Genomic DNA, 14,870 nt, shown 5'->3' with positions numbered 1-14,870 from the left:
ATAGAAGTTAGATATTTAAAATATTAAATGAGTAATAGGATTATTCTTCAAGTTTAACTTAAGCAAATATAAACATAAAACAAAAGAAACAGAAAAAGTATAGAATTTAGGAGTTTAAAGTATTGAATGAGTAATAAGATGATTCTTCAAGTTAAACTTATGATTGAAGGATTTCTTGCAAATAGGACAAGTATGAGGTCTTTCTTGAGTATGGACCAATCGGTGTCTTTTATAATTAGAGTGGTCATTTGAGGAGTAAGTGCACACATCACAGTGGAATTTTTTCAAATCGTTGTTTTGAGTAATGGTTTCAAAATATGAGAATCCTAAAAGAAAAAATGACATATTTCGTGAAAATTATTTTAGAATAAATTAAAAAAGGTAGTTTTCAAACAGTAGTATAATGAAAGAATACAAAATACTTAAATATTTATCAAGCTTAAGACACTATTTACAGACATTTTGGAAAGAATAAACTTTCCGCCATCAGGTAGTTAAAAATGGACAGTAGGAAAATGAATAACTTAACAAACACAGGGAACAAGAAAAGATGAGAGACAAACCAAAACCAATGAAAGGGCAAAACAGGAGAAAGAGGAAAAAAAAGAAGAAATAGCAGAAACAAAAAGAAAATGAGAAGGAGAAAAAGTTAATTTCATTTTTAACTTGTGCTTTCTTTTTCATATTTTTCTCCCCCTCCCCACAGTTTTTGTTGTTTTTTATTCATATCTTGTCCTTTCCTTTCTCTTTAATTTCCCTTCCACTTATTTTCCTAATTATAATTTTTGTCTCACTCCCTTTAACTAATAGATGAAAGAACGCTATTTTTTTTAAAAATATATTGTTGTATTTTTCCGTATTTGGTGTCTTAATAAATATTCAGTATTAAAACTACAAAACACAATTATTACCTTTAAGAACTTTCCATCAGCACCATCTTGAATTTAAGCTAAAAGGTTCTTATTAGTTTCTACATATTTTAAATTAATTGTAATATTACATAGAATTCTGTCTTTTAAGAGCTTTTATTCCGAAGAGCCTTCAAATGTTATATGCGTTTTGAAAGTAAGAGAACACATTATTTTAAAGTAAGCTTAGATTTTTTTCTGAATATTACATAAAGTAAAATATTAGAATATTTTTGGGATAGTTAAAGAAAAACCATTAATTTACTTTTGAATAAATATTAATCAAAATTCTTTAGGATATGTTTTAAAAAAAATTATGACACATGAATTATTCAAAAAATGTGAAATCTAAAAGACATTTAGTAAACATTAATAACTGAAAAATACTATTTAAATAATAATAATAGATCAGATTTTTACTAGAAACCATAAAAATTCTTTAGGATATGTTTTAAAAAAAATTATGACACAGGAATTATTCAAAAAATGTGAAATCTAAAAGACATTTAGTAAACATTAACTGAAAAATACTATTTAAATAATAATAATAGATCAGATTTTTACTAGAAACCATAGTAAACCAAAAAATGCAGCATGCCATTATATCCATTCAGATTTTGAGATTCTACCCATTCAGAGTATATATTTTTCAGCCCCTTTCCTAAGTTTAAAAATTACTATTTAAACTTGCAGAAAAAAAATCTGAAAATCATATACTGTTAATTTAGAGTTTTAATAAAACTACATTAAAATGGACTTATTAAAGTAAAAAAAAAAATTTGATAAAAAAAAAATTCAATTGCAAAGGGAACTAAAAAATTTCATCATATAATTTACTTATAAGGTGACAAACAAAATATTGTTAATAGAATCTCGCATAAATTTTATAACATTTCAGATTAGTTCAGCGTCGATGAACAAAATTATATAAGTACAATAAGTAAAATTAAGTTGAACTCATTTATAAAAAGTATATAGGAGCTGTGACAATTTGCTCATATCAGAGAACTGAGCAGTAGATATGATAGTATAATGTGAGAAATTACATGGAAAATATTAAAATATGGCTATTTTTATTTACATTAATTTAGATCATGTTTATATTATGTTCACTGATTCAAGAAAAGTGCTTAATTTGCAAACTTTATGTATGATTTTACATCAAGGATGAATGTGGTTGAATTGTTTCTTCTTCATCAGAGTTTTATTCTGTGTTTATATCCAATGGTTCACAAAGCAACATCTTTAGTTAGATATTGCAACAGTGTGATTCACGGCAAGACACATAAGGGAGATGACATTATTTTCTTTATCTCTACCTGTAAACTATTGTTGGTTTATTGTTCATCTATTACGGAAACAAAAATAAACCAAATAATGTCTTTTTTTCCCAAACGACAAATTTTAATATAATAATTATCTAGAAGCATAAGAAATATTTCTTGCTAAATCAGAATAATACTTGTAATAATCAGGTTTTCTAATGTCTATTTAAAGAGAAACTGACAATTTATTAAAAATTCCCTCATCAAACACAAGATTCAAATTAATGTTTTGTAATAAATGAGTAAGACAGTATTCATTGGGCCATAAGTTAAGGAGACCAGAGTGAAGTTTAGTCTAACTTAGATTTTTGAAAAAAAATTAAATTTAATCAGACATGACACAACAGTTTTATAAAATTTAAAAAAAAAAAGCTGAAGTTAGTGCATTAACATAAAACTTTAGAAACATAATCTCCAAATTACAAATAAAACTATGTATAATAAAGATTACAATTTAAAAAAATTATTACACTGAATAAAAGGTAAATTATTTTAAAAATGTTTTTATAAATACATTCAGTAGTTTCATTTACAGTTATGCGACTCTTCTATTAGTCGTTTAAAAATGTCATTACTTTTTGAATTCTCAATTGGAATAAATGTCTTGTTTTGAATATGTAACATTTCACACATTATTATCGTACATTACACTTTTCAATTAAAACTTGTTTTTAAATCAAGTTTTCAATCACAAAGTTCAAACGCAATAAATAATTTTTTAATAATTAATTTGTAAACGATTTTAATGTGTTCACTATATAGAATAACTATCTGTATTATACAAGAATTGATTTCATCTTTTTAAAATAGTAAAAGACACCGAATTCTTCTCTACATAATTTCATGACAGGAAAATTTATTTTATTGAGTTTATTAATATAATTCAAGATTCTGAAGAATTCTTAACAACGAATTAGTCAGAATAAAATTTATTTTATTGAGTTTATTAATATAATTCAAGATTCTGAAGAATTCTTAACAACAAATTAGTCAGAATAGTTAAGATACTTTGATCACGTTTGTACAATTTGTAGTTGCTCACCCAGTTTAACATAATTTTTTTTTTAAATATTAAAATTGATTAAAGTCTTATGATGGAAATCAAGCAAATAAAAACGGAAATTTGCAGACTCAATGAAATGGCACGTCTTTTTAATAAACAAACATAAAAGATATATACAGAAGAACCTCAATTTAACAACATTCGTTAGACTGGACAAAAAAGTTGTAAATAATGGCACGCAACTTTATCAGGGATATGAAAATTCCCATGAAAAATAACATTTAAACACGAACAAATTTAACTATATTTTGTTAAATACCTAAATAAAATTTGGAACTTAAAGGTAATTTATTTAATAAAGAAGAACTTTTTTCTCTTTCTTGTTCCTCAATGTCCTTAGAATACTTTCAGGCTCGGCATCATAACTGCTACTTTGTTAAATGATGGTGATAGACTAGAAGATTCAGACTCTTCTTCATCACTACTAGATTCCACAATTTCAGCTATTGAAATTGATAATCATCAGATCACATCATTATCACATTCTGATTGCTTATTAAAGTTTGGATCAAGCTCGCATTCTGTTCAGCAATGCAGTCAGTATTCTTCTCGGTTGGAACTGATGTAAAACTGTCTTTTCTGAAACCATTAAAAACTTTTTTTCCAGGATAACGATATCAAGTTTAAAATTTTCCTTTTCTGTCGAACATTGGAAGACGTGCAAGAAGCCACACAGCCAGAACCATTTTCACAAGCTGCTTTCTAAACGAAACTTTAAAAGAATCGATTATTCTTAGACCGCATAGCTGCAGCTTACTTTTACAATCTGTGGGAAAATGCTCTATTTGAGCAATTTTTAAGTCCAATTTCTTACGAGCTGTTTACTGATTTAAAAATAGGATCATTTTGCGTTATTGCACTTGTCAAATTACTTAAATTATCATTTAACAGTTGGTTCAAAGAAGACTCAGAACATGAGTATTTCAGGGAGATTTTAGATGACGTTCTACATATTTTTGCATTACTGATATATGAAATAAAAAGGGATTGAGTTGAAAAGATGTTAAAATCATTATTCACAGTGACTTTAAATCTGAGTTCTAGTGTAATAAATAAACAAATTTAAACTAAAAATTTATCGATTAAAATACAGATAATACAACCGGTCAACACCATTCATAGTAGGATGACATACATGCGAAGAGAGGGTGCTTTTCTTGAATAAAATTCTGGCTACAAGCTTGGTATTCGCATGCATGATATTGGGGCTAGCCACAACTGCCATGTTTCATTACGATATGACGTCTAACAGAGTGCTTATGCTTGGACTTCATAGAGCAGATTTGACATTGAAAAGATTTAACGTTAAAGTGTTTCAGCATGTGTCTTTGTAAATGCCAGTTACTTTGGGTTTTTTGGTGACAGTATTTACACCTCAAGTTCAAAAATGAATCATCTACATCTGTAGGGAGGTTGGAAAGATCATAGTTTAAGTGACCTGAAACAAAAATATTAAAAATTAATCACTGATTAGAAAAAAAGAACATGTTACCATGGCATAATTAAGGCTATCTTGTTTATTATCTTTGGAAATTCAACAATACAATTTTTTAATTTAAAAATACAGAAATATTGTGATTATGCTTATTGAAATCTTCAAACTAAAAAACAGATATCAACATAATTTAAAATTTTTATCGTTAGTATTCGTTGCTTTCACTACTTTATAGATTAAGAAAAACATGCTTTTTAAAGTATATGCATGAAAAGATGAAGACGAACTATACTCAGTATTATAGCACTGAAAATGAGGCTTTATATTATTGTCAATATAATAGAAGAGATTCTCAAAATTTGTTGATGAATTATAACCTCAGTACATAACTTAAGTTCATAATTTAAATTACCTTTGACTTTATAACATTTAGGTCAGTAGATACACATTACAAAATCCTAACTGCAAATAAAAATAAATTCATGGTTTCAGACAGCTCTTACAATAAGATTTCAGTTACTTTGCCTAGACATGCCATGCATGTTGATTCTATTTGCACTTACCTGACATAATAAATCGAAGATAAGTAATTATTTAAAAAAGGGGACTGAAGAATGAACAAAAGAAACTAATTTTTAAGCAGTAAGGTAACAAACATCATTGTTATATTTAAATAATAAAAAAAAACAATATCATTTATAATTTGCATGCGGCGATGTGTGATGATAAATCATGAGAGAAAATTTTTATTTTTTCATCATGAAGAACATCTCTTTTGATCAGATTAATTACAATTTTGGAATTTTTTGTATTTCAAACTAAAATTGCCAATAGTTGTAGTCAAAATTTTAGGAATATAGCACAACAATTTCGAAATAGTAAGAGAGACACACATACAGAAAAACTCTTCATTTTATTATTATAGATGACATGATTTCAAATTCAATTAAAAAAACCTTATCTAAGACAAAATATTTTTTTAAAGGCATTTTTTGAACACATGAGCATGTATAATTTTTATAAAAATCTGCTGGATATTTATCAGAAATTTAATAGCTACTTTTTTTTTGGTAAACATAAACAACTCAACCGAGCATTTTCCTCTTATGTAAAATGACTAAAGATATATGCTGCTCAAAAAAATATTTGTTATAGTATTATGCAATAAAACTAAACATATGTACTTGATTAAGGGTTTTTATGACAACAGATAAAAATATAAATCAATAAAACATTTTAGTTTTTTAAGTATTGTACAAACTAATCAATTAGTCAACTGAAATGAAAGATTCAGGAAACAATAGAAGTTGTTTTAAGTAATAATCACAGTACATAAATTTATCCTACAGTTCAATTTTTTTATTTACTAAGCTAATATAATAATAATATAAATAATTTACAAGATTCTTACTTAAATAACATAATTATGACAAGTGGCAATATGGTACTGCAAATTTTCATTTCTTTTAAAACCTTTGGAGCAAATACCACACTTGAAAGGTTTTTCTCCAGTATGAACAGTTATGTGTTTTGCCAAATAACTCTTAAATTGATATCTTTTACCACAGTAGGTACACAGATACTTTGGATGTTGTTCTTTTTCTTTATTGGGAGCAGGACAAAGTTCAACAGGAAAAGCAAGAACTGAAGATTTAGAAAACACAAATTGCAGATCAACTGAAATGGTTCAAAAATTAGCGGTTAAACACATCGAAACTTCTTACATATATTTTGAATAAAATAAATAAAAATTTAAGAAATACTATAAAATGAAACTTATGTTAAAAAAGAAACAAACTAGAAATAAGAAATTACTCGCTGTCATAATTGGAAGTTGGGGCTGCTGTAAACTCAAAAAAAAACTAACTCCATGTAAAACAATATCATAAGAATTAAATTGAAAATGCTTGTACATATCAAAGTAACACATGAAGTTTTAAGCAAGCACATAGCTTTCTTTGTGCAATTACTTTCAGAGTTTTACGACATACTTCTTTTCATGACTATATATTTAAGAATACAATCAATTTTATTATTTGATGATTAATTTTTATAAAAATTTAATATTCTCCATGATGTGGTCAATGATCAAGGTTTTTCGAAATTTAAAAAAAAAAAAGTCTATTTTAAAACTATTACTCTTATTTTTAAGCAAAATGTCTTATGAATTTATTTAATAATAAACTCTAATTCTATAAATTCTGACAATAAACATCACTAACATAAATACCATTAAATTTATGAAATTGAGCAAACTTTCCTTGAAACTTATATAAAAATAATAGTACTGCCCATTTATTATACTGTAAAATCAAATAAGAGTAACAATTTAATTCAATTATACACAAAAGTTTTTTTTTTTTCCTAAAAAGATAAAATTAAATCTTTCTTTCAGTCATCGAAATGCATGCAATAATAATACGTCTCATTTGAGTTTGAAAAAGACTACATTCAATTATAAATTGTAAGCAGGTCCAATGAGTAACATGTTTCTTGATGATTCTGTTTTAAAACAGTTCAAGTTATATTTCAATCATTTTCTTAATAAGCTTCAAGAGGCTTGATATGTCATCTAAAAAGAAAAGAAAGAAGAAAAATATAAAAAAAAGCTATTTATTCTTTTGCAAAAATAACAAATACTTTAAAAAAATTTTATTACAAAATAGAAAAAAAATATTAAATGGAAAATTTTGTAGAATGATCTGAAAAATTCAATCAATATCAAAATCATAAGCAGTCATTTAAAAGAAGTGGTTGGAAAAACAAGCTCTCTCTCAAAAGCAAATATTTTATTTAAGAAATGTGAAATTATCAAATACTTGCAATTTTTTAATTGTTTAATGCTCTTTTATTTTGTCCAAGAAATTAAGTACATCAAAAAATACGTTCCCTTCCTTTGAAATAATATCAATATTTCCCGAGTGTACATTCGCATGTGAAAGTGTGACCAAAGTGATTAATTATCTATTTTTCATGATGGCTAATTTAAATATTAGTTACATGTGATTCTATGCATTAAAATATTACTCTTGTTAAAGCAGGGTCATTTTTATTGCATCCACTAAGATTTGTACCAATCAAATACAAACAATAAGTTGTGTTAGAACTTTGTTTATTTACTAAACTAACGCTAAAAGTAGTTGCCAGGAATCACTAGAAACTACTGGGTTTTTTTGTATCGTACTACTCACTACTACTTTTTCAAAAAAGTAGCACACTACACTACTAACTACAAAAAAATGTAGCAACTACAGTAGTTTCCCTACTGTAGTCGCTACAGTAGTAAGTAGTACGCTACTTACGACCACTGTTTAAAAGTTATTGATGAAAATGAGGTCTGAAACAATGTCTTTAAGCAAGTGATTATTAAACGGGTTTGCCATCTTTTGAAAATGGACTGAACTAATTTGAATTACCAATACTATAACTGAAGCTGAGTTCTGGAACTTGTTGCATATTTTTTTTCAAATATTTTATTAATATAAATTTTTAAAATTTAAAAATTTGAAATAGAGCAGCAATAAATTTTATTTCTACTATACTCTTTCGATGACTAACAACACCATTCAAAATATTTTAACAGTTTCCAAATTCTATAAAACTTTATTCTAAATAACATGATAAATTAAAATTAAATTGTTTTGCACCTAAAATGCGTTTATAAAAAGCACTAAGTTTAAATTTTACTATATTTTCTAATAAAGTAAGGAATAAATAAAAATATTTTAACAATACAAACTTTGAAAAGTATAACTTACATAAAACCTTCATGAAATGAGGCAATATGATATCTCAAAGTTTCTTTGGTTTTAAATTTTCGAGAACATCTATCACATTCAAAAGGTTTTTCTCCAGTGTGGACTCTAATATGCTTTGTCAAAAGACACTTGTAGTGAAAGACTTTACCACAAAAGTCACATTTAAATCTTGGTGGTGGCTTGCTTGAGAGAATCTCATGAATATACGAGTTTCTAGAATTTTCAGACATAAATTTATCTGAAATAATTTATTAATGTATCAACCATATCATACACACATATAAGTAAATGAAGCAAAATATTTATTAACGTTTATATTACAAAACCAATTAAATTTAGGAACTTTTATTAGTTCTGATAAATGCATAAATTGTAACATTGACCTCTCAGATTGCTAATACTTTTAAGCATTGCTTTTGATACATGGTCTTTATTCGGTTGTATTTGTAATAAAAAGATAGTAATGAATCAAAGAATAAAACTTCTATAGCAAGTGACTACTTTGATATATCTTTGAATTGCAAACTGCTAAAAATCAGAAAACTTCTTTTAAGCCTTGGAAAATCTATAAAAACTAATTATTTTTTACGTACAACATATATAATGTACAAAGACTTTAGATTCACATGATTTAATCATAAACACCAAACTTTAGCATTGCTATATTCAAAGTGACTATATTCAAAACACTGTGGAACTTAAAAAATATACAATCAAAATACTTTTAGAGTGAAAGTATATTTATCAAAAAATTCATGAAATTTTAAGCAAACAAGCACTGAAAATTTTTAAATCTTTATTAGTCTTTTCAATTTAGAAGAATTCATACATAATTACATTTAAGTTTAAGAAATTACGCAATTTTCTCACATGCAGTAATTCATTCACTGTTTTTGAATATCACAAAATTTATTTACTGTTTCTATACCCTTAATGCACCAACTTTTATATAAATCACTCACAGAGAAAAACTTAAAGTAAAGTTATATACCATAAAATGTCTCAATTAATGCAATGGTTATTTTTAAACATACTGGCAGAGGGGATAAAAACACTTATTTCATATACAGGCTGCGTAGCCAAATCTCTCAACAAAAAATAAGCACCTTTAAAGTACTTTTTAAGCACTTAAAAAATATTTTTAAGCACTATATACATTAACAAAATGCAAAATAATTTTCAAAGACTTTAATAAAATAACTAGTTTCTGACAAAGAATTCTTTTCTTGATTATATTAGCCACCTTAAAAAGAAAGAGAGGATTTTCGGTTCGATTTCAGAGGGTGGAAAATGAAGCATGAAATTGAAAATATCTTGCAAAATACAGCAGAGTTGCACATAAGAGTGCAAGAATCTCTCTGAGTCCAGCTCAGTAGTCACTTCCAAGTATTTCATCAAACATGTAACATGATTAGTGTTATCATGCGTTACGGACCAACGGCATGTCGAAATGGAATTGTGAAAATGTTGAATAGAACAATGTGAAAACCCTGCTTTTGCATAATATGCAGAGAAAATCGACACGGTAAAGAAAAAATCTAATTTTCGAAAAGGGAAAATTAAGTACTTTTTAAAATCATCCCATGAAAAAAGTCCCTTTAAGGGCTTTTAAAACCCGAAAATTGAAAATAAGCACCTTTAAGCACTTTTTAAAAATGCTACGCACCATGATATATGCGACTGTCATTTGCAAATTTTTATCATAAACTTGAATAGTAGCTAAAAACTTGAGTAGTAGCTTATCCCATGCTATGAATTATCGACAGTCAGCTTATAACAAGCCATATTACTTATTTTAAGATACAAACAAATATCAATTGTAGTTAGTAAAATAGCTTAATTTTTATTCATTAATGAATTTTAGCATGAGTTAATTACTTTCATTCATTGAATTCATTTTTAAACACATTTAAATTAAAACAAAAACTTTCATGGGACTTAAGCACATATATTTATAAGAAAGCAGAGATTGGTCTTCAAAAATTGACAAACCTAAAAATATTAAATTTTTATTTTAATAAAAATAATTTTTAAGAATATAAAAAGAAAAATTTCCATAATTTAAACTGGACTGTAATTTCAACAAAATAAAGAAAAAGCATAGTAAACTTTCAAGGAAAAAAGAATTTTGACCAAAATATAAAATTTTTAAACTAATTAAAAATTAATTGAAAATGGATCAGCTGAAACTTGAGGTGGTATAGACCTCATGCTTTCAAATGAGGTGAGCCAGGTTTGAATCCTCGCAATGGCTGGTTAATTTATAAAGTGTCCCCGACTTGCACCTCATAAGTAGATGAAAACATATCGACAATTATAGACAAATCATGAGTTAAGGATCTTTGAGTTAACGTAAGATGTTTTACGGTTACCTTCTACGTGTAAACAAATGCGGATTAAAAATTCCTTAATGAAATTTGCCCCAATGCTTGATCTTTTATCTTTTGAGTAGTGTTAAAATTAAAACGCTTTAGAGCGAACATTGATGCAGCGGCAAATCGGATACAGAACGACTGTTCCATATCAGCAATGAAATAAAATAAGAAAATAAAAATGCTGAAACGGAAAGGCTTAAAAGTCCCAAACAGTAGTTAATTTTTGAAAACGTTAAGATTGTGAGTTTTTTCTTCTTTTTTCATCGGACTTAGGAAATAAAGGTCACCTCATCAAATAAATTCATTTCAATATTTGATAAGAGTCAAATTGCAGAGTCAAAATAGTCAATTAACTCAATGTTTGATAAGAATCAAATAACACGCCGTTATTATTAAAATAATAGAAAAAAAATCAAATTAGATTGACTATTTGATACAGCTTATTCTTCCATTCAATACTGTGTGACATTTTAAATAACTAGACTAAGTAGACTTAAGTAACTTTATCATGGGAAAGGATGACAACAAATTTGAAAAAAACTAACTCAAATAAAATATTCTTTCACATTTCACACAAAATTTTATGATAACAAGAAAAAATAAAGTTACATAAATTTCACAAGATCCCACCTTTTTATCAATTCACTAATTATTTTGATACTAAAACCAATTTCAAGGAAATATTGAGAATATGCATTTTTTACAAATAAAAATAATTATTAAATGAGTAATTATTATTTTACTGTAAAATGTGATTCATAAGAAATGAGGTATAAAAATTTTATGACTGCCTGCATAATATTTAATAACCTTTATTATCAGTTATAACAAAAATAATACATTTTTTTCCCTTTTCATATTTTGCAAAATTTTAATGAGGGGAGGAGGGTAGAAAAGTCATAAATCCTTAATATGTATTATGCATATTAGAAGTCATCTACTGAAATCTTATACATCTAAAAAAAATATTTAAAAAAAAAAAAAGCAAAAAATAATGAAAAAAAAACATCTATAAAATACTGCAACAAAGATCTAAATGTGTGAATAAAAACAAATAACATTAAAGAAAACATACGTTAAAAGAAACAATATCCGAATATGGAATTAAATGTTTATCAACTGCACACTTTCATCAAATATATTTTATCAATTAAAATAAAATTTAAAGCAACATATATGTATAAAGCAGTTCAATATTGTTAAAACATAATAAGGCAGTTTAACCTAATTCTAAAACAGAGCTAAGATGTAACGAGCCATATATATATATATAGAAAAACATGTATAAAAACCAGATCCAAAAACTTTAAGATGTGATATCTTAACATACTAATACATAAAATCAATGTTACAAAGTGATAATAACGAACACATTTAATATAAAAATAAAAAAACGTCAATGAAACACCATTTACAATGAAAAAATCATAAATATTAGATATAAATATATTACGTCATGTAATGTGTAGTTTAAATAAAAGCATATCCAAATCAAAATACAAAAATAAAATAGTTTAAAACCTTTTTTTATAAGATTATGTCACATTAAAACTACACAAGGGCCATTAGCGATGATTTGGGATTCATTCAAACCATATATGTAAGGAACTAGACCAATGAAATGCAATATATTAAATTTAAAGTTTACTTTAAATCTTCAAGATTATTTATGAAATGTCAATAAGTGGTATTTTAGTGAACGGTTTTGTCTAAAACTTCGGAAACATTTGTCACATTTAAATGGTGAGTCACCAGTGTGAAGTCGTAGATGTCGAATTAATAAACTTTTAAAACCAAACATTTTACCACAGTATGCACACTGGAATTTTAGAGGAACTGGTTTCACACAGATAGAAGTAGAATTTTCTTTTCCTTGATTTAGAAAGTTTAGAGAGAAAGACTGAAAATTATCTGAAAAGAAAAAAAAAAATAGGTATATAAAATTGCTGATAAATATATCACCCATAATTTAATTATAAATTTAACAAAATTAAAGTTAGATTACTAAAGTAAACAACAATTATCAAAGAGTGGGAGAGGAAAGAAAAGTATAAATTAAAAAATCTCCTACAAAGATTTTTCTCCAATTTTTTTCTTTCATCATTTTGTTTTTTAAAAAAAGTTTGATAAGCTACAATAAATTTTTAAAAATTTATCAGGAATGAACTCAGTATGCTACGACTTTTCAAAGATCAAATCTTTTAAGTCGACTGGCATCAATGTTCATTTTCATCTAAGAGTTTTTGGTGACTTGGTCATTATACTTTTTTATCCAAACATTTTTAAAACAAAACACAAAGTTGACAAGAAATAAAGATCATTTCAAGTGATACATCGCCTTAAGTAAAATAAAAAACCTTAAGTTTATAAAAAACCTTAAGTTAATAAAAAAGTAGGTCATTATGATGCAATACCTCCCCATAGTGCATATAAAAAGAATAAAGCTGGTATTGAAATAATTTTGTTCTTAATTTTTACTCTTTTAAAATAATTAAAAGACATTTGCGTATGCCACAATACATTAAAATAGATTTGGTCTAAAAAGGTCCAAATATAACATTTTTAAAGTAAATGTGACAAGAAAAAATATTTCTTATATATACTTTTTTATTGCTACTTTTAACTTTCTTTTTGGCATTATAATTACATCATTGTAGCATGTAATTTTCAAACTGGGAGAGCTTGCAAGTATTTTCTCCTGATGTATATTTAAATGTAGCTAATATGTATAGGTGTGCAATACAAATCAGCTTTCTATCTGTTCAAGTTCATACTTTTAAAAAAGATACAATGTATAAATGTTTTATTTCTTATTTCTTTCCATTTATGTTTTATTTATTTCTTCAATTAAAATTTTTTTATGAAACTATGCCTTACATTCAAGTACGCCTTTAAACTTACATAGAGCTTTAAGTTTTTAATTTAACAAATGTGCATCATGCAGAATTAAAGAAATATATTGAGATGGGTCTCAGAAATAAATGTTAAACATCACAATTTAAACCCTATTCAAAATTTCCTTTTGCATTTATTTGCATAGTAAAATATTTAATCACAGTAATAAGTATAATTTTAATATAATATACCATACAGGTAATACTAACTTCAAAACAAACATTGTAGATTGATAAAATAATAACAAAGTTAAAAGTTTTAAAAAAAGCACACATACTAATGAAATATTAATGCTGTATAGTTAATATCCTCATATGTCATTAAAAGCAGAAAGTATTACTTTATTTCTATAAAGCATAAGGCTAAATATTTTTTCACAACTGTGGAGATTTATAAACTAAGTGATTTCTTTCAATAATCAATTTTAACAAATAAATAAATTGACTCATACATAAAGTAATACAAGTCTATAAACTTTTAATGAATTCAAAAACCTTTTCAAAAAACACTAAATTTTAAAAGCCTTGGCTTCTGAATCTAATTGCTTCGCGATTTTTAAGTAAATACTTAAATCATTATATAAGCCCTATTGATCCAAAAATACTTACTAATTCACTTAAATTTGAGTGGATTTATGCCGTTTACTATATTGCATCTTGATTTACATTTTGTATTAACTGTTTTGTGGGTATCATACATGAAATTCCAAATTTTTAGAATTATTTAAGATCTATTTTAGTAAAAATTGTAAAATGATCATTAACAGTAAAAACCTAAATTGTTAAATTTAATTAATTTATTTTATACATGTATTAATATTTTACTTTGCATTAGCAGGGAATTATTAAAATAAAACTTTATGGTAATTAAGATACAAATTTAATTTTTTGTTTAATTTTGAATACACATTTAAATTATTACTTACTTTTTGAAATGAATTTGTGTTTGATTACATTGAATTATAATTTGATCTATTTCGTTAAATAATATTCATTTTAATTACATGCAATAATTGTTAATATATTTACATTTACTATTGTTATGTTATTGTTAATATATTTACATTTTACTATTTTTGATGATGGGTATTGTAAAGGGTATCAATAATTCA

General features: G+C 25.7%; 1 protein-coding gene across 1 annotated transcript; it reads right to left on the bottom strand.

The window, feature by feature from the left end:
• Positions 1-3,355: 3,355 nt before the first annotated feature.
• On the bottom strand, positions 3,356-13,212 carry LOC139426554 (zinc finger Y-chromosomal protein 2). The gene is made up of 4 exons (XM_087164169.1): positions 12,671-13,212; positions 8,490-8,727; positions 6,143-7,303; positions 3,356-4,734 (listed from the first exon to the last, which is right to left on the bottom strand). The coding sequence occupies exons 1-3, from the start codon at positions 12,828-12,830 to the stop codon at positions 7,300-7,302; spliced, it is 402 nt and encodes a 133-aa protein (XP_087020295.1). The 5' UTR covers positions 12,831-13,212; the 3' UTR covers positions 3,356-4,734; positions 6,143-7,299.
• Positions 13,213-14,870: the final 1,658 nt, after the last annotated feature.

The sequence above is a fragment of the Parasteatoda tepidariorum genome, chromosome 5, assembly GCF_982258835.1.
Source record: "Parasteatoda tepidariorum strain Cologne lab strain chromosome 5, Ptep-v5.0, whole genome shotgun sequence".
In the NCBI taxonomy this organism is placed as follows: Eukaryota; Metazoa; Arthropoda; class Arachnida; order Araneae; family Theridiidae; genus Parasteatoda; species Parasteatoda tepidariorum.
This window is presented reverse-complemented; position numbering and strand designations above follow the sequence as displayed.

Coding starts and splice junctions, on each gene's coding strand:
- LOC139426554 (XM_087164169.1), bottom strand. CDS start 12,830: ATGGGTGATATATTTATCAGCAATTTTATATACCTATTTTTTTTTTTC. Junction 8,728..12,670: donor ATTCCAGTGTGCATACTGTG/GTAAAATGTTTG, acceptor AAATTATTTCAG/ATAAATTTATGTCTGAAAAT.